A 20,298-nucleotide genomic window follows, 5' to 3' on the forward strand; every position below is an offset into this window, starting at 1 on the left:
TCTTCACCATGAAAACAAGAATGAGAATGCATTGCTTTAAACTTTTTTTTTTCTTTTTCTTAGAACAACAGAAACAACAACGACAACAACAAAATAACAAGAAAACCAAAAGAAGAAGAAAATAAAACAAACAATCTTTTCTTAAATCTGCCAACTTTCTATGGGTAAGCACAAAAAGTGATCATATGGATTTCACCACTTTGAAGAAAAGAACTTCTTGAAGAAAGGAAGTATCCTCTTCATCACTTTCTCCTTCTTCTTCTTAGGTTTGTTCAGCTTGATATAGCGCTTTCCAAGCAGCCAAGTGGTCTCCAATTCCTCTATCTCATCATCATAAGCCTCATCGTCTGTTACCGTTATATCATCATTACTACTCTCTGGGCAGAGTCTTTTTAGCAAGCTTTCCAAGAAGATAGTAATCTCTTTGAATTCAAGACGATTCTTTGAGTCTTCGGCCCAGCACGATTCCAAAATTGGTACGACCTCATCAGGAATATTAATTAGGCTTGGTCTCATGCCCTGAAAAAAAAAGGATCCATCAATTTAAAATCTTCTCCATTTAAGTCAAGATTGTTGATTTGTATATAACTTTTACCTGGTTCACAAAATAGGGAATAGAAATACCATCCATCCCATAGAATGGTGTCTGGTTAGTGAGCAACGACCAGAAAATCAATGCGAAGCTATAAACGTCTATCTTGTGGTCGTAGTGTTTTTTCTCCCCAATTAGGAGTGGCTCACGGCTGCATACCTGCGGATACAAAATATAAAATCTTGAAATTTTATATGTTCAATTAGAAGATTTAGTCTATAAAGAATCATTAATTACCTCAGGAGCCATCCATCGATATGTTCCCGCCTCACAAGTCATGCCACCTACAGTCTTTTCTCTTGCAAGTCCAAAATCAGCCAACTTCACATGATGCATATCACCAGTTACCAAAACATTCCCTACACAAACACCGATAACAAACAATTAACTTGTTTCACTATCTAAAAGACATGATGATGTGTAAAATGGAGTATATTTACTTGGATTTAGGTCACGGTGAATGATGCCTTTTGAGTGCAAAAACTCCATGGCTCGAGAAATGTCCAAAGCAAAGGTTAGTGACGTCTTTAGATCTAGAGGACTCGGACGAGAGTTCAACATGAACCTCTGAAGAGTACCACCTCTTACGAGTTCGGTAACTATCATCAATTGTGGCTCTATGCAAGCTCCAAGAAACTGTACAATTAATGTTGAAAACACCAAAAGATTAATTACTCATTATTGTAACATAAAAACCCATGATTAATTACTCATTATCGTAACATTAATATTAAAAACACCAAATTATTATTTTTGTTTGAAACTTCAAATGATTTTTACATATTAGTTTTTATACTTACCCTCACAATGTTGAGATGTTTCATCGAGGATAGTAGCAGAACCTCCTTTTGAAACTGTTGTTTGTGTTGAATGCTTACAGCAGATGTTTTACTCGGCTGCACTATCTTCACCGCCACAGGCATAGTGCCTTTGAATCTATATAAATCATTAGAGAAAATATATGAAACTAGTGATTAGCAAAAACACTTCATACTTATGGAACTGCAGATTCAGATTTTGCTATTAATGTTTCTACGCAACATTAGATTAATTAATTCACTCCAAATTGTGGAGTAGATCTAATGATTGCCTTTTGACATAGATTTTGGTCCTTAGGTAAGTTAGGTTGCCTCACCAAAACTTCACATATAGTTAATTTTTTACAGTTGTTTCGGATATTAAAGAATTAAAAAAAAAAAAAAAAACTGAAATGAAACTAGAAAGAAACAAGAAGTCAGCAAATTTTGTTTGGAGAAAACCTAATAAATTATTTTTCAAAGATTTATAAGAAATAAAATAAATAAAATCTTAAAAAGAGAGAGAGTGATGAAACACACAGGCCTTTGTAGACGATGGAGTTGCCTCCTTCTCCAATCATCTCTCCCAGCATGATGTTTTTAGGGTTGAGAAGCAACTCTTTGCTGATATTGAAATCGAAATGGTCACCAGAATCATTGTCATCTGAGCCAAACGCTGACATGAAAAAAGGGTAGTTCGGATAAAGCATCATCGTCGGGGCAATGGCCATTGTTGGAGCTCGCTGGTACATTTGTTGATATTTCATTTAGATGACTAGAAGCGAGTGAGGAAGATGAGTGAGAAGACTGTGAAAGTGTTTGGGTTATATAGAAATACTAGTGTTGAGTTTGGGGGTACTTATGTAATTTCAAGAATCGTCTTTTTAAGGAAAATATAGGGCCCGGTACTCCGGTGGAATTAGAGGGACTAAAAAATGAAAGATATTGTTATGTATTAATTGACAATTATAACTTGAAAGGGAATATATAGGAAAAATTGAAAAATAAATCTTATCTCTTTAAGTAAATTTTTTCTTTTATTCACCACCACATGTCATGGTTTTCTTAGAATCTTTCTCTTTTAAGTAATTTTTTGTATATATGTTTAACAGTTCTTTTTGCCTTTTTTTCTTTAACTATACCATATATATGTGGATCCTATAGGGAAACTAAATTTATCTAAAAATTGAAAAATATATATTCCGTTTCTCCTTCTAGATATTATTTAGGAGTTAAGAGTTCAATTTCTATCCGATTTGTTAAATGAAAATGGTAAGAAAAAGATAAAAGTATTATATATTTTTCTAATTTTTATTACATATATTTTTTAAGAAACAATATTCTTTCCATCACCAATAATTTTAGTGATAAAATAGAAAGTGGCGAACTTAAAACTAAAATCGATTGCAACCAAATAAAAATAAATAGTGTTAAACGATCGATGATATAAATATAAAAAATGTTAAACGGTCTATTTAATATTGGTTTTAATGTTCAACAGATATACCTTTTAAATATATTTATTAAAATATAACGGTCTCAATATCATAAATTAAGTAACTATTAAATTGATCTCGTATAACCTAATCGTACTATTCTCTGTTTTATCATTAAAATATCAATATTACGATTACCACAATAAAAATTAATCTATTAGTTCTTAACTAAAAATTGTGTTGACAATAGAACAAAAGAAAGTAGTTCTTTATAACTAAAAGTCTAAATTAAACCGCAATCAATCTTACATTCAACATCATCTTTTTTTTGTGGTCAAACTTGTGAAAGGAATGCAATATGAGAACTTCTTGAGGTCATCCATCTTAGTACTACTCTTTTCCAAGTATATATGTTTAGTAGCGGAGTTTTGATGAGATCTGGTACATTAATGTTATTATGATCGTATTCACATTCAACATCACCTAAAACCAAAAACTCAAACTAAAATTTGGTTTCAGCAACATATCTCTATAATTACCATAAAGGTAGGGTTTGCGAATAGACATATACCACACAATGTGTACCCTCCTTTATCAATCTATTGTCATTTACTAGTTAAATTTATCAAAACCAACTTCAGATTCATTTAATGGATATGTACTTACCACAACAATATATTGAAATTTCAATGAAAAGGAGAATCGAATGCAATACTTTAAACTTGTTTGAGTTTAAGAAAAGGTTAAGAACTAAAAAGAAGAAGAAGAAGGACAATAATAAAATCAACCTTTTAGTTCTTATCTTAAACCAACTTCTTAGGACTAACTAAATAAAAATAAAATTAACCTTTTTAGTTCTTAACTAAGAATTATGCAGATAATATATAACAATCAACTAGTTCTTCATAACTAAAAGTAACAAATAAAACCGCATTCTGTATTATATCTAACATATTCTAAAACCAAAAACTCAACCTAAATCCGGTCCCGGCATCTAATATATACTCAATATTTATTATCCATCTAATATTGTAGACACATCAAAGCTACAGATTATTACATAAACGCATTTAACTTTATCAATATAAATAAAATCTTAGCAAGAGAGAAGGAGGGAGAAATGAATTAGTCAATCATTTGTAGACAAATGCACTAGCTACCCTCAACAATCTATTGTTATTTACTATGATTATCATTTCTAATAAAAAATGTTACATTTACCAAAACGAACTTGAGATTTCGTCAGTACATATATAGTTGCCACAAGGATATATTTTCTGTAAAAATAAATAGTTGAAATGTCCATGAAAAGAAGAACGGGAATTCATTGCTTTAGGAAAAATTTCCTTACAACAACAACAACAAAAGAAAAGAAATAACAATAATTATAACACAAAGAAGAAAAAAAGAACAAATTCACTAACAGAATCTTCAGTCTTGTCCTTTCCTTCAATCCACCAACTTTTCCCTTTTTTTTTTATGGAAAACACAAAAAAATGATCATGGCTTGTACAACCAAGCCTTGAACTTCTTAGAGAAAGGAAGTCTCATCTTCATCACTTTCTTCTTCTTCTTCTTCTCCTTAGGTTTCTTCACCTTGCAACGGTACTCTTGAAGCAGAGGACGGGTCTCCGAATCCTCCATCTCATCGTCATAAGGCTCCTCATCCGGTAGTGTTGTGTCAATACTACTGTTTGAGCTCAGACTTCTTAGCAAGTTTGTCAGTAAAACCGAAATCTCTTTAAACTCCGGACGCGCATCCGGGTCTTGTGCCCAACAAGATCCAATGATAGGCACAATCTCATCCGGAATATTCTCCAGACTTGGCCTCCGACCCTGTAAAAAAATGATATCCAACATTTTAAAACCTTGTCCCTTTTAAGTTAAAAAGAATTGATGTGTGACTTTACCACCTTGCTAACAAGATAGGGAACAACGAGGCTACTAATCACGCTAGCGAATGGTTCTTTGTTTGTAACCAGCTCCCATAATACTATGGCAAAGCTGTATACGTCCGCCTTATGGTCATATTCCTTCTTCTCCCCAACTCTCAGCGGCTCACGGCTACATACCTGTGGTTACGAAACAGAAAATCTTTTAACTTATATGTTTCGAAATATAAGATTTTACTCAAACGAATCATTACCTCAGGAGCCATCCACCTATACGTCCCAACCTCGGAGGTCATGCCACCTCTAGTCTCCTCTCTTGCAATTCCAAAGTCAGCCAGTTTTACATGTTTCAGATCACCGGTCACCAACAAATTCCCTACACAAGTACACCAAATAATCAAATTTGTTTCTCTATTTAATGTGTAAAAAATGGAGCATATTTACTTGGATTTAAATCACGGTGAATGATGCCATTTGAGTGCACAAACTCCATGGCTCGAGAAATATCCAAAGCAAAGCTTAGTGCCATGTTTAGATCAAGAGGATCCCGACGAGAGTTTGTCATGAACCTCTGAAGATTGCCGCCTTCAACGAGTTCGGTCACTATCATCAATTCTGGCTCTATGCAAGCTCCAACAAACTACACATCATCAATAATCATGTTTATTTATTTTATTTTACTTTTCCAAAAAAAAAATGTTTAATTTCTCATTATTATAACATTAATATTGAAAACACCAATATAAATAATATATTTTTGTCAATTTTTACCTTCACGATGTTGTCATGTTTCATCTTGGATAGTAATAGAACTTCCTTTTGAAACATTTTTTCGCGCGCTTTGTTTACAGAAGAATTACTCGGCTCCATTATCTTCACCGCCACGGGAAATCGGTTTCTTAGCCTATAAATCATTATAGAGAACATATGAAAGTTAGTGATTTACATTAATTAAACGCATTTAAATTCATCAATATAAGATAAGAGAGATGAAACACACAATCCTTTGTAGACGATGGAGTAGGCTCCTTCTCCAATCATCTCTCCCACTAGGACATCGCTTCGGTGTAGAAGCAATTCTTTGCTGATACTGAAATCGAATGGCTCGACGTCGGACTCATTGTAAGAAGGATAGTTTCTGAAAATCATTCGAGCTCCCATTTTGAAGATTGGAAGTGAGTGAAGACTAAGGATGATGAGTGAAAGAGCAAGTGTTTGCACCTATTTATAGTACTACAAAATGTGGGTGGTAATTCTGTAATTTTAAGAGTTATGTGGTCTAAAAATGGACGGTCATGTGGGAGAGGAAAAAATGAATTTTGTTTCATGTGTATTAATTGACAATTAATGGTAAAAAAGGGAAAAAATATATTTACCCAATTAGCATGAATTGCATGACCTGGTTTCGTTACTAACCTTATCTCTTTAAGTAATTTTTTTATTCACCACCACATGTCATGATTTTCTTGTAATCTTATCTTTTAAGTAAATTTTTTCATAAATATGTTTAACAACTTTCTTTTTCTTCTTTCATATAACCGTTACTCTATACATATACAAATATATGTGGACCCGATATGTAAAATATATGCAACTCTTTTCGAAAAAACTTTATGCATGACGTGCACAAATGTATACCACGAGAAAAGTGGTAAAAAATGGATTTTTTTTCTAAAATCTAATGTTAAATTATATTAAAAAAATATATATATATACACAAATAAATACAAACTTTTTATAAAGAAACTAAAAAGAAGATTATCTCATTGGTGTTGTTATGATGTAAACCAAACTTGTAGTACCCTTGAGTATTTCTCATCTTCTCCTTTCATAATTGTGTTTAGACGGTTTTGTAGATTCTTATCAATCAACTTCACGAGCTTCGTTTTCATATAGTAAAAATGGAATTACTATATACTTTTATCAATTTCTAATTTTTATTATATACTATATTGTAATGATCAAATAGAAAGTGAGGCAGTTAAATTGAAGGCGATCAATGTCAAGAAAAGAGAATGTTATACGATCGATGACAAAAACATTTAAAAACGATCTAGATTTAATATTCAATCGATATATATCTATTACAATGTACTTGTTGATATACAACGATTTTAATACCATAAATAATCAGTTAAGTTAAAGGTGATCGATGTCAAAAAAAATAAAAGGGTTTTACGATCGATGACAAAAACTTCATAAATGTTAATCGATCGATTTAATAATAGATTTAAAACTCGGTTGATATATATATATATATATATATATATATATATATATATATATATATAATGTACTTACTGAAATAGAAATATTAAATACCATAAATTTTGTTATTATTAAATCGACCTCGTAGCACCTAATCGTACTATTTATCTTTACTAAAGATAGAAATTGAGTTTAAAGTGATCGATGTACAAAAAAGTGTTTTCGATCACTGACAAAAGCATAATAAGTGTTAAATGATCGATTCAATTATAATTTAATATTTAATTGTTGTATATATATTACAATGTAATTATTGAAATAGAACAGTTTTAATATCATAAATTAAATTATTATTAAATTGATTTCATAACGCCAAATCATACTATTTTCAAATTCATGTAATAATATATATCACAAATACCAAAATAACTAAAAATTAATTATTTAATTCTTAACTAAAAAATTTGGAAATAATAAAACAAACGATTAATTCTTTTAAATTAAAAATGCATTCAATTTACGACTTTACATCCAACATCATTTAAAACCGAAAACTCAAACAAAATCTCGGCAACCAACTCCTATAATTACCATAAAAATATGATTGACGTAAAAGTAAATAAAAATGTAAAATAGTTGATTCAATTTTTATTATTTTGGTTAACTAGTAAATTTTGGACTGAGTCGGAGTCCCATACATTTCCTATGCCTGACGCGCCTCTAATAATTTATAATGTATATAATGTATGTTTCTTCTATTTTTATTATTAAAGATAAGATAAAATAATCATGCAACCATCATAACTTAGTAATCTAGCTTTGGTTATAGTTTACAAACAAAATGTACTCATAGCCAATGATGATCTCAAACCGAGTAAGACATCTCAATTTGCAATATCACAGCTATCCATTTTATCATATGGTGAAAAGATTTTCAAATTTGCGCTGGAGTGTATAGCTAAATCCCACAATCTACGTTTTGGATATTTTGGGAGACCGTTTTAGATTTCTCTATCTTTGATTGATTAAAATTTTAACATCTGTACATGCAAAGATGTAATGATATCAATATCCCACACACATTAAAACTTTTTGTGAAATAAAAATATCAACTGGCAAATTCTCTCATTCCACACACATTAAATCGATATATATCTATTACAATGTACTTGTTGAAATACAACGATTTTTAATACCATAAATAATCAGTTAAGTTAAAGGTGATCGATGTCAAAAAAATAAAAAGGGTTTTACGATCGATGACAAAAACTTCATAAATATTCATCGATCGATTTAATAATGGATTTAAAACTCGGTTGATATATATATATATATATATATATATAATGTACTTACTGAAATAGAAATATTAAATACCATAAAATTTGTTATTATTAAATCGATCTCGTAGCACCTAATCGTACTATTTCTCTTTACTAAAAATAGAAATTGAGTAAAAGTGATCGATGTACAAAAAAAAGTGTATTCGATTACTGACAAAATCATAATAAGTGTTAAATGATCGATTCAATTAGAATTCACTATTTAATTGCTGTATATATATTACAATGATGAGATTAAGTATGTTACCGAACTTAGATGAGTGAATCAGAATAACCACCATCTAAAAAGAACTACATCGACAATATATAATTGTGTATATATGAAACATGAGAAATCCACACAATTCTCGTCATGCTATGTCCACTTCGTTCAGTGAATCAGAAAACCACAAAGAATTGTAATTATAAGAAGTAAATACAACTCTGCGAAATGAAGAAGAGAGGACTTCAAAATTATAAAGATGAGTAAAAAAAATTATACTTTAAGAACTCCAACATATACAATATCTAAAGATCAATCAAATTAACAAAAAATACATTTAGGGAAGGGATTCATGATATACCTGAACAAGGACTTGCGCATTTAACAGTCTTCTAGACTTCTTTTTTTTGACCACTAACCCCTAATAATTTTTTTTTTTTTTACACATAAGAAAACAAAGAAAACTTTTCTCGAGGTGACAAAAGCAAAGTAAGAAAATTTTCGAGAATTATGGAACTCAAATTTTATTTCTTTTTTGGTTTAGGAATGGCCACAAGAGAGAGAGACACACTCTCAACGGTATTGAAGAGTAGCGTGGGGAGGAAGCTTCCTTCCTCCTAAATTTTAACACTTTCCGACCTTTGAAACGGAAACAAGACTTCATATGGGCTTATTAATTAGATTGGGTCGAGATTTAAAAGCCCATCAGTATTGTATTATTTTCACCCTCAAAGCTAGTTTAATTTTTTCGAAGCATTAGTCGTTCAATATAAATGAGATTAGTGTTTTACAAAAGCTGTGAAACCATCAACATGTTTTACAAGTTAATGCTGGTCCTGCTCCTTATTTCGTTTGTTACATTTGGATTTCTTATAATCTTTACGAATTACTAGATGGAGTTATTACATAAATGGGCATTTGTTGGGCCAGAAATTTGAAAAACAGAATTTTTATATGGACTTATAAAAATGAGTATTTGTTAGAGAGGAAGATGACGATTTTGCCCTTCTCTTCAATTGATGGTGATGACAACCCATCGTCTTCTTCGCCGCGACAGAGCTTCCAACAATGACAGTTCTTGCTTCTCACCGAACGGTGTCCCCGGCTTCTCTATCAACACAATCTCTGTCAAATCTATCAACCATCACTTTTAGTTATATCAATATCGTCTCCTTCGCCTCCGACTCAGATTACATGTCCACCACCAATCTCTTCCGATGAGTTGCAGCAAAATCCAATTAAACGAGTTTTGATTGAAGGAATCTAAACCCTATGGGTATGATGCCTTGGAAACCCAATGGCTCTAATCTTAAACACGGATGGAATCAATTAATATCTCATTCATCCACAACTCTAAACCAAAATTCGATCGTCGACGGAGCTCACCTTCGTTTTCACCGTTTGTAACACATGAGATTGAAACGGAAAATCATTTTCAAGGGATGTTCGATTTGGGTTTCAAACTGCAGCTTTCAGTGGAGCATCGGAATCGGATAAAGTTTGGCCCGATTAATGTTTTCTGAATTTTGCTGAAGCTCTGACGAAGGGTTAAATCGTCTTTTTCTTAGCTAAAAATGCTCAATTATGTAAGGCCGGACAAAGAGTCCGAAATTGATAATTTCTGTGAGAAAAAAGTCCAATCCGGTAATTGAATCATTACGAGATTGTAACGAGTCTGTTTATTTTTTATAATGTTATGTTTGTTTGCAACAAAGACGGTTTACATCAAATGTAACAGTTGACAAAAAGAAAAATAAAGACAAACATTCAAATGTAACTACTCTGAAAAGAATCGGAATTACAAAAGAGTGGGAAAAAAAAATGATTGAAATAGTCGAAGATCACTTTAGCTGCGTATGGTTTGAATCATATATGTGGCCAATGCATAATAAACAAAGTGGATGATTTGGTAGAGTTGAATTTGATATATAGAATATCCCTTTGGGGTTAACTAAAAAATGATTGAAATAGTCGAAGATCACATTAGCTGCGTATGGTTTGAATCATATATGTGGCCAATGCATAATAAACAAAGTGGATGATTGGTAGAGTTGAATTAGATATATAGAATATCCCTTTGGGGTTAAAATATTACTACACAGTGACGAAACAAAAAAAATAATTGTAACAAACATCATCACTTAAAATGATTGAACTATTTTATTTGAAACCATACGTTTACATAAACTCTTGTTCTAACAAATCCCCGTCTATCCCGATTACTTCCCGCTTAATCGTTAGGTTCACGCTATCCGTCTCGATTAATGACTAATCCCCTAAAAAAATCAGTTACATAATTACTCTTCACCTAATCTGATTACTTTCCGCCTAATCCGAGTACTCCCGCCTAATTTTACATATCCCGATTATTTTTAGATTGCAAGTATAAAAAACTTTTTATTTTTGTTATTCAATTATTGAAATTGAGAGTTTGTAATGTTTTACAATAACTTATATTCAAATTTTAATAAAAATAATAAATCTGTAATACCAATCATAAATATTTATTTCAAAAATACAGTTTTATGTGTTTACTACAATAAAAATATTATAATAACTCTAAAACTAATCCCTAATTAATCTCTGATTTTCTGATTAATCGCCAGATCTATACCGAACGTTCGACTATCGCGTAGCAATTTTTCAAACAAACCATAAACCTATCCCGAATATGTCGGAGGTAGCTAGAGAACTGTCACGTCCGAGCTGATGTGTTATTTGTTTCTTCTTAATCTCAGTTCCAATCAGATTCAAGATTCCCTAATTAACCACATAAAAAAAAAATCAATGATTCATTAATAAAGAACATATAGAATTAATGCAAGAAAAAATTGAGCTACTTTCTTCTAGATGGATTCTGTGAATTTGTTCCTGCTTAGTCTCAGTTTCCAATTGAATTTAAGTTTCCTAAAAATATCAAATATTCTTTAATAAAGAACATATATAGAGATTTGCAAAGTTAAACAGAAAGGAAGTATAAGACAAAATTGAGCTACCCCGTTTTTTGTTTCTTTTAGATCGATAATGCGTAGATGTGACGTTCAGTATCACTTGATTATATTACAATTACCCCTTGTTTGAAAAATCGCTAGGCGCTAGTCGGGCGCTCGGCATGGGCCTAGCGATTAATCGGAAAATCGGATTAAAATCGGGGATTAATCGGGGATTAGTTTTAGGGTTATTTTAATATTTTTAAAATATATTAATCCAATATTGTAAAAATTTATGATTTTTATTACAAATTTATGATTTTTATTAAAATTTGAACACAAGTTATTGTAAAACATCACAAACTCTCCATTCAAATGATTGAATAACAAAAATAAAAAGTTTTTTTATACTTGCAATCTAAAAAATAATCGGGGTATATAAGATTAGGCGGAAAATAATCGGATTAGGCGGAGAATAATCGGGTTACTGATTTTTTAGGGGATTAGTCATTAATCGAGGCGGATAGGGTGGGCCTAGCGATTAAGCGGGGAGTAATCGGGGCTAGGCGGGGATTTTTAGAACAGGGCAATTACCTATGGAACTTAGCAATGATTTGCTGATTAAAAAAAATCTAATACTCCTTCCATTTTAATTTAATTATCATTTTACAGTTTAAATTTTGTTTCATAATATATAGTTGTCGTTGTAAATTTTTAGTATAAATGTTTTGTAAAAAATTTAGTTTTATCCTTATTATTTTCATGTTTTGACCAATGAAAAAAAACTATAAAACATCTTAATAAAATGTTAAATCTTAATTTGTGTGAAAAGATCTTAAACGACAACTAATAAAAAACAGAAAGAATATACAACTAGTACATCATCAAAATAATTTTGCATCATGAGATTCCTATAGAAATGTTTTTAAATTACTGTTTCATATTGATGACAAATATTAATTGTATACACCTATTTTTATTCCTTTTTAATAACCAAAGATTTAGATTCCGAATAAAAATATATCATTTAACTGCGGATAAAATGCAGTGCAGTTGCAGGAAAAAAAAATGCAGTGCAGTTTTAATAATAATAAAAATATTTACATATATATATATATATAAATATTTTTATTTGCTATTGAAATTGTCAGTTCCGTCTCCATTTAAAACGTTAGTGATTAAAAAAGGACTTACTTAATATACAAATTAAACAACTGATTATTATTTGTACAATGAATATAATACATTAGTGATTAGTGATAACGACTAGCGTTGACATGACAAAAAAAAAAAAAAAAAAAACAACGTGATAGCATGTGGCAACTGGCAAGCAAGACTCGGAAACTATAATACAAGATACGAAAAGGGTAAAACGACACGCAGTTTATAAGTAAAATACTTTTAACGGTAAGTGTTCCTAGGCACCACGTGCCATGCACCTGACACGCTCCAAAAGATGCTTGCTCTCGTCGGCGATTCTTGACAACGATTCGTGCGCTACTCCACCGTCGCAACTCAGCGACTCCGCCGCCGTGTCTTTCAGCTTCTTTACCTTCTTTCTCATCTCAACACCTTCCTCCTCCACCATGATCTTTCTAACCAACGCCTTGATCTCTTCCCTCCAAATCACTCCCTCCGACGGGAGTTTTTTAGATCGGACAGCAATGCCAAGCTCTTCGTTGATGAGAGTCGCGTTCATCATCTGATCCGCGAAGAGCGGCCACGCAATCATCGGAACGCCACTAACGACGCTCTCGAGGATCGAATTCCAACCGCAGTGAGTCAGAAACCCACCAACGGCTTGGTGGGCCAAGATCTCTGCTTGGGGAGCCCAAGAAGAGACCACGAAGCCTCTCTCATGAGTCCGGCTAACGAAACCTTCCGGTAGATAATCCGGTGTACCGTCTCGTATTTCACCACTGTTAGCGGAGAAATATGCACTGCAAGCTGAACCGTCAACTGGCGGTCGGACCACCCAAACGAACCGTTGCTGACTCATCTCAAGCCCCCAAGCCAATTCGGTTAACTGTTTAGCCGAGAGAGAACCGCCGCTTCCAAATGAAATGTAAAGTACCGACTCGTCCGGTTGTTTGTTTAACCAATCCAAAACCGGATGATTAGTTTTAGATGGATCAACCGGTCTGGACAAAGGACCAATTGGATAGACCGGTACACCAGCAATCCGACCCAAGAGCTTTGGGTCTTGAAGAGATTTCAAAGTTTTGGGCTCCATATCATCCCAAGTATTCACAATAATACCATCAGCCGTTGGGAAAACTGAACCGAAAGGAACAAATTCCTGGTACAGCTGGCTGTTCGGGTCAAGGAATGTTTCAAGTGTATCCTCAAACCGAACCGGTTCACATCCAGGCATAATCATAGGTTTCTTCTTGATCGTGTGCTCTTCTTCCATGTCTTTGTCCAACGTTGGGAAATACAAAGCCACCGCGAGAAAACGTGCGTTTGAAGCGATGAAGATATAAGTCAACATGTTGAACTCACCACCGAGCGGTATCGCGTCCAAACCAAACAAGTCTACGATCAAAGCCGTTGGTTTGTGTTGCATCTCAGCGATCTTTAATCGAAGGGTAGGAATGGTCTCACGCATCATGACCAAGAGCTTGATCCCAAAAAAGGCTGATGGGTCGACTAAACCGGTGATATCCGGAGTTGGGAGGCCAACAACATCAACAAGGGCCGCATCGCAGCCTGGTGAGTTTAGGAACTGAGATTGAGCGGAAGCTGCGTCGGTTTCAAGGACGAAAATGGTGACGTGGAAGCCGTGAGATCCAGCTAAGCGTTTTCCGAGCTCGATCACCGGAATGATGTGGCCCATTCCGGGGCTAGCGAACATGGCGGCATGTGGTTTTGTAATCTTCATAGCCTAGATAGATGAATGTTGTCTTTTTGTTTTTGTTGTTGTTGTTGTTGTGTGGGCTTAATTACTCTCTCATAGTTGCAAGTGAGTTGAATATATAGAACCAAAAGACTTTAAAATGTTTTTAAGTATATTAAAGGTCTTATCTTCACTTTAATTCATTAATTGTTTTTATTTTGTTTTTGATATCATCTCTTTGATAGGTTTATACAAAAAATATAACAAAAAATAAATAAATATAAATATGTAGGTGTAAATGTATCTTAATGAACTGCATTTATATAGAAAAGAATTGACCACATAAGTTGTCGCGTGAATAATAAAATGTTTAATGCATCGACCAGAAGATAATAATGGTAAGACTTCCGACTTGTATACATTACACACTAGATGATTACTCATAGGCCATAATGCATCATATATAGTGTATGCATGTATATTATATCATTTTTACATAAAGTTTCTTATTAGGTGATTTTCTTGTACTTTGCCCAAAAAAAGAAGATGATTTTCTTGTACTTACTTGCTAAGAAGCAAACAGGGATTTTTAGATGCTCGATCACATTCTCAAATAAACGTCTATTTGTATATATATACGAAATTATGAATTTCATATACAATATAATAGTTATGTCTAACTTAATAAATAATTCAAAACACAAAATAATAGAAAATCGGTTGGAATTTTATTAAATTCTTGAATCATGTCACTTGCTGTAACGTTGAAATTTGCTAAAACGATGTTGCAATTTGCTCAAACAATTAATGTTTTTTTTGTCTTCGGGCAGTCTAGGTCCCCGTCATCTTGATATTTTACATTGATCCATCAGTATTTTCTTCATTAAAATATTAAGCTATCCCATTGAATTAAATTTTGAGATGAATAGTATATCTCATGTTCATGTTTTCACATTTCGAAAACGTGATTCCGATTTATTCAGTTTTTACGTTTTATGTTTTCGAAAAGTGATCCCGGTATATATCATTAGCGTGTTAAAATTATAAATAGAAAAAAAAATGTGGCTAATTTACGAAAACTAGCTTTTCAACGTTTTATTATTATTCTACAAAAACTTTATCTAATTCAGTTTGATCAGCTAACAATTATTCAATTATTTATTTCATTCTAGTTATATTACATAATATTTCTATTAGATGAGAGAACAAAACACTTACCCCAAGAGAATCTTTAACTACACAACATAATTTGATTAAATTTGAAATGAAAATTATATCCTATCTATTATTCAAAAATATAGTGTTGCCACCAATTTAAAAGATACATTTTAGTATGCCATGCCGTATTCAAATGTTTTTTAAGCTGAATTATTACATGATGGAAACTTAGCTTTCCTTGATATTGTATAATATATATGTCAAACACATCAGTAAATCATAGTTTTAGTTTGAAAGATTAATGTGACTTCCGATACACTCACTATGTGGGAGAATCCGTTTGAACTTCTAATAAAAATTGAAAGTAATTCGATTACAAAGATTGATAAGTCTAAACTCCTGTCATATATATGGGGATATATATGCATCTTAGAAATATAACAGATATTTATCTTAGCATCAAGCGTCCCCATCCTCATAATAGATAGTTACTATCAACATAAGTTGACTTATATAGTTGGAGAATTATTCAACATTTGATTATTTCAAACCAAATAATCAGCATCGGAAGGCGTGATGATAATAGTTCCATATTGAGACAGAAATATCAGCTTCGTCTCGTCATGCCAGTTGAATATTGGACTACTAAACGCCGGAGTACATAAATGCCATGAGCAAGTCAACTAGTTAATAGCAGCCGAGAAATTAACGACTTTTTTAAACAAGAATTATCTCTTCTAAACTAACTCATGATGGTTCAGTGGTTGAATAATACAATCGAAATTTGAGGGTCATGGTTAAGAATCCTCCCATTACAATTTCATTTATGGTTGGTCATTGAATACGTTCGGCAAGAATACCTAACCTTTTTACATAGCTTGGATTTTGATTATGAAGTCCTTGATTCTCAAAAAATAAAGAGAGTATTTTCTCGTATAGTTGTAAACAATATCCAAAAAGGGTTACAATGGATTATCAAGGGATTATGTTTTACCCATATCTTTCTCAAAGATGTAATGTCGTTTGCTCATCCCACTTGTAAGTTATGTTTTACGATAATCAATTGAGCTAATTTAGTTGCTTACGTCTTAACTAAAGCAGCTAGATGAACTCCACAAGTTGTGTCATTTACTAGCTTTGGCAGCTTGTACTAATATTTTGTATCCTTGAAGTATAGATCAATTTGACGGCAAAAGAAAATGGATTAACAGACTTTGGTCAATTTACTTTCTTGTATTCTATTATTAATACATTTAAATTATTCTTTATTTTCACAAAATGTTTATTAATTTTGATTTTTTTTGTTGGGTGACATCAAAATTCCATTTTATTAAAATTACCATGAATATATACTCTTTTTTAAAGAGAATCAGCCAGGAATTTCGAATTTACACGGGTGAATAGAGAACTTCATGTCCTTGTTTTTTTAGAGAGTTAGCGGGAGACAATTTCATCGAAAGATAAATATAATTTTAAAATCTCTGAAAAATGTTAACTCTGTCGCGAAAGGAGACCACGTAGAAGAGTTATGAATCATCGATACAATGCCAGGGAAAATCCGAAACAAATCTCATACTGGTTATAAAGGTCATTATCAAACATTCCATGGTCCAAAGAAGAGAATTAAATTCGGCATGGAGAGGAGTTGAAGCATTTTTGAGATCCTCTTAGTCTTAGGCCCATATGAAGATTTTGATTATTTCTTTTGACGTAAATGTTTCTTTTCTTTTATATTTTGAATATACTTTTTCTAGTTAGTTTCATACTTTCATTAAGTGGACCAACTCAAGATGCTAAATGCGTTATTGTCTTATTGATTGTGTTAGGCTTTAACCGATTACCCAACTCTATCTAATTCTCTAGTGCAATTTCGTCATATAGTTTCGGCCCATTATAGTCTACTAAATGACATGTATGAGCCCACTGAAATGGGGAAAAACAATAACATACTCTCTTTTTTTTTTTCTTATTCTTTTTGTAAAATATTTATATGCAAGAAATATGGATATCCAAAACCAAATGGTTTTACACTTTTATGTGTGGAACCAAATTGGTATATATAAAGCAACATGAAAATGACGTGACGGAAAAAAAAAATAGTTTCAATTGTCGACGAAAACAAAAACACATTCGTTTCAATTTTGTTCACACATATATAATATACAATTGTTGACACAAATATATAAACCAAGTGAAGTAAAACCAGTCAACCAGAACCTACCAACAAAACCAAAACTAAAAATTATATCTTCGTGAAACAAAGAAAAAGCCTTTTTTTTTTTAAAAAAATCACTATTTATGACTGAAAGATAAATAAAATATCAGTGTCATTCAAACTTTTATAAATTTCCGTTTAAACGTGTATAAAGGACAGAAGTCTCAAACCACATGAACCAACCAACTTGTCATGTTTATAGCAAAAAAAGAACTGTCCAACAATAAGATTAGTCACGTAACGATAGATTCATATTAGTTTTTTTTTTGTTTCTCATTCAATTTTTGAAAATATAATATCAAAAATACAGGTCCACTAAAAAATGACCCCATCACCACATGGGAAATGGTTCCTCTCATTTTCACACTTGCATTTTTCATTATCCACCATTACATAAAAATATACTACTATAAGATTTGTGAAATGAAGCATTGATAATGACTGTACAAATAGTCATGAAGACCAAGACCAAGACCAACCTATTAGCTACGGTTAAACCGGAACCAAATCCCGTACCGGACCCGACTAAATAGTTAAAACTACGATATTAACCTAGCGGCGTCTTTTGGTGTTGTTACCTAACGTCAGCTCCAAGTCATCGATACCAACATCATGAATCTTCTCACCTTCCCACGGCTTCACCGACAAGTCCCCTCCCCCGCTGATAACGCTTTTTCCGACGAGGTTAAAAGTCGGCGACGGAGGACATGTCTGAGAAACGTTACCCGGTTGAAAATTTCCCCATCGACACGAATCAACCGTCGAAACATCCGATTCGTCGCATTCAGGAATCGATGTATAGTGGTGGAGACGCCGCGTTGGGCTTGACGGAGCCGAGACTGGAAAATTACTACTTTGCCATCTCGAAAGTCTCGGATTTGATCCTCTAGGTGAAGAAATCGGCGGTGTAACAGGGGCACTATTGGAAATTCGTAGAGGAGCGAGGTTTCCTGATGAAGCAAGGTTTTGTAGATAAGGAATGAGATAAGTCGAGGATTGATTCGGGTCAAACCGGTTTGGAATGTGATCAAACCGGGTCGGACTTGGGTAAGACGACGATGATGGGCTAGCTTGGTACGACGGAATTGGGCTTTGAAAGGCCGATGATTGTGGGCTAAGCTGAATTGACGAACACAACGGTGTTGCTTCTGTTGGTCTAGAACCCTGTCGGAAAAAAAATCATTTCATTGTCTGAAAATTATATTAAAACAGAATTGAAATTAAAGTTAAAGTTGGAACCTTTCGATAAGTGGAGCCATCTTCGTGAACGATCCAACCAGCTTCGAGACAAAGAGCTTTGAGGACTTCATTGTTGTCACAGTGTTTAGGGAGTTTATAATTGCCCTGAGATCTAAGTCCGGTGAATATTTTAGCTGCTATGGCTCTTCTTCTTCTTTCTCTCCTTTTGTTGTTCTCTCTCTCTTTCCACGTCGGCATCCTCCCCGTCGCCGCCGTTGATTCTCCTTCTCCTCCTCCTGATGCCGTCATTCCTCTCTCTCTCTGTTTTTTTTTTTAACTTTTCAGTTTTGAGTTATTTCTGGGTTTGTCTTTGTGTTTGCGTAATTCTCGAGGAGAGAAAAAAGACTAAAGAATTTTCCTTCACGAGGAGAAAAAAGAGGCAAAAGTTAAATAATTTTAATGGAGGAAATTTCGTATTTATATGATTTTGTTACGTATAATATGGACATAGTCAAAATAATTTTTGATGTGATTGTAAGTTTGTAATTAATTTTGGCATAATAAGGGGAAAAAGGTGAATGAATCTATGACCTAAAAGCTTGATTTTTTTTTTTGGTATGGGTTTAAAAGCTTGATTTTGAAGTTGGGAAGTTTTATTATATATAAAAAAGATACTTGTTCATCTGACAATGTTCGGTGGAAAAGGGATATATATCTTTGAGTTTGGTTTATTCACCGTAAGATCATAATTTGTGAGGTTTAATCCAACGGACAAAAAAGGTCGCAGAAGAATATGGATAGAAAAAAAAAGATGCCATTTGGGTCTCTCCGGTAATTGTAGTTCATAAAATGTGATGATGAGGTTAAAAGTTTTAACGTACGGCTCAGATTCAGTGGTCCACTACACAGCACCTTCTGCTCCAGTCAGGTCAACATGGGAATCATGTATGTTACGTACCAGAGATATGTGTGCCCTGGTGTGTGTGCCACACACGTGCGACACAGAAACCTCGAGCCGGAGCTACGTGCGACACAGAAACCTCGAGCCGGAGCTACGTGCGACACAGAAACCTCGAGCCGGAGCTATGGGACCCATTAAGCCTTCGAGCCCTACAATGCACGTGACTGTGGGGATCAAAATTTGTGGTATCTTTTTGTATTTCTCATGAATTCTATCTACTACAATGGTATTTATGTAATTCTCTCAGGTTCGAAAACTGTGATCCTTATTCTTAATTCTCGGTTTAGAATTAGTTCATTGTTTGTTCCTAATCATTTATCTGAAATAAGTTGATGAGACATGTGCTAATTTGCATCCACATAAGAAAATAATGTGATAATAATGTTAGAAGATCAGATCTTATGCTGAAGATTCTGTCAAACCTTGATTTCAACATCATTATCCCACGTTTTTTTTTCTTTCTGTAGGTGTCTGCTAGTAGAGCTGCAAATATGTTGATGTTGGTGTTTTCGTTTTTCAGTTTTCTTTTTTTCAGACTTTTTTTTTCTT

General features: G+C 33.1%; 4 protein-coding genes across 4 annotated transcripts; all 4 read right to left on the bottom strand.

The window, feature by feature from the left end:
• Positions 1-11: 11 nt before the first annotated feature.
• On the bottom strand, positions 12-2,545 carry LOC9313831 (serine/threonine-protein kinase HT1). The gene is made up of 6 exons (XM_002877717.2): positions 1,930-2,545; positions 1,393-1,528; positions 1,033-1,228; positions 830-951; positions 596-751; positions 12-519 (listed from the first exon to the last, which is right to left on the bottom strand). Exons 1-6 carry the CDS (start codon positions 2,154-2,156, stop codon positions 193-195), a joined length of 1,164 nt encoding a protein of 387 aa, XP_002877763.2. The 5' UTR covers positions 2,157-2,545; the 3' UTR covers positions 12-192.
• A 1,179-nt stretch (positions 2,546-3,724) lies between these two features.
• On the bottom strand, positions 3,725-6,191 carry LOC9313832 (serine/threonine-protein kinase STY17). Its single transcript, XM_021026347.1, has 6 exons — positions 5,718-6,191; positions 5,489-5,621; positions 5,162-5,357; positions 4,972-5,093; positions 4,739-4,897; positions 3,725-4,661 (listed from the first exon to the last, which is right to left on the bottom strand). Exons 1-6 carry the CDS (start codon positions 5,876-5,878, stop codon positions 4,326-4,328), a joined length of 1,107 nt encoding a protein of 368 aa, XP_020882006.1. The 5' UTR covers positions 5,879-6,191; the 3' UTR covers positions 3,725-4,325.
• Positions 6,192-12,600: 6,409 nt separating this feature from the next.
• LOC9313833 (UDP-glycosyltransferase 72E1) lies at positions 12,601-14,488 on the bottom strand. Its single transcript, XM_002877719.2, has one exon. It carries the CDS (start codon positions 14,279-14,281, stop codon positions 12,818-12,820), a length of 1,464 nt encoding a protein of 487 aa, XP_002877765.1. The 5' UTR covers positions 14,282-14,488; the 3' UTR covers positions 12,601-12,817.
• Positions 14,489-17,907: 3,419 nt separating this feature from the next.
• Positions 17,908-19,360, bottom strand: LOC9313834 (BES1/BZR1 homolog protein 1). Its single transcript, XM_021026723.1, has 2 exons — positions 18,849-19,360; positions 17,908-18,773 (listed from the first exon to the last, which is right to left on the bottom strand). Exons 1-2 carry the CDS (start codon positions 19,095-19,097, stop codon positions 18,162-18,164), a joined length of 861 nt encoding a protein of 286 aa, XP_020882382.1. The 5' UTR covers positions 19,098-19,360; the 3' UTR covers positions 17,908-18,161.
• Between the last annotated feature and the right edge of the window lie 938 nt (positions 19,361-20,298).

This window comes from Arabidopsis lyrata (genome assembly GCF_000004255.2).
Source record: "Arabidopsis lyrata subsp. lyrata unplaced genomic scaffold ARALYscaffold_5, whole genome shotgun sequence".
Lineage (NCBI taxonomy): Eukaryota > Viridiplantae > Streptophyta > Magnoliopsida > Brassicales > Brassicaceae > Arabidopsis > Arabidopsis lyrata.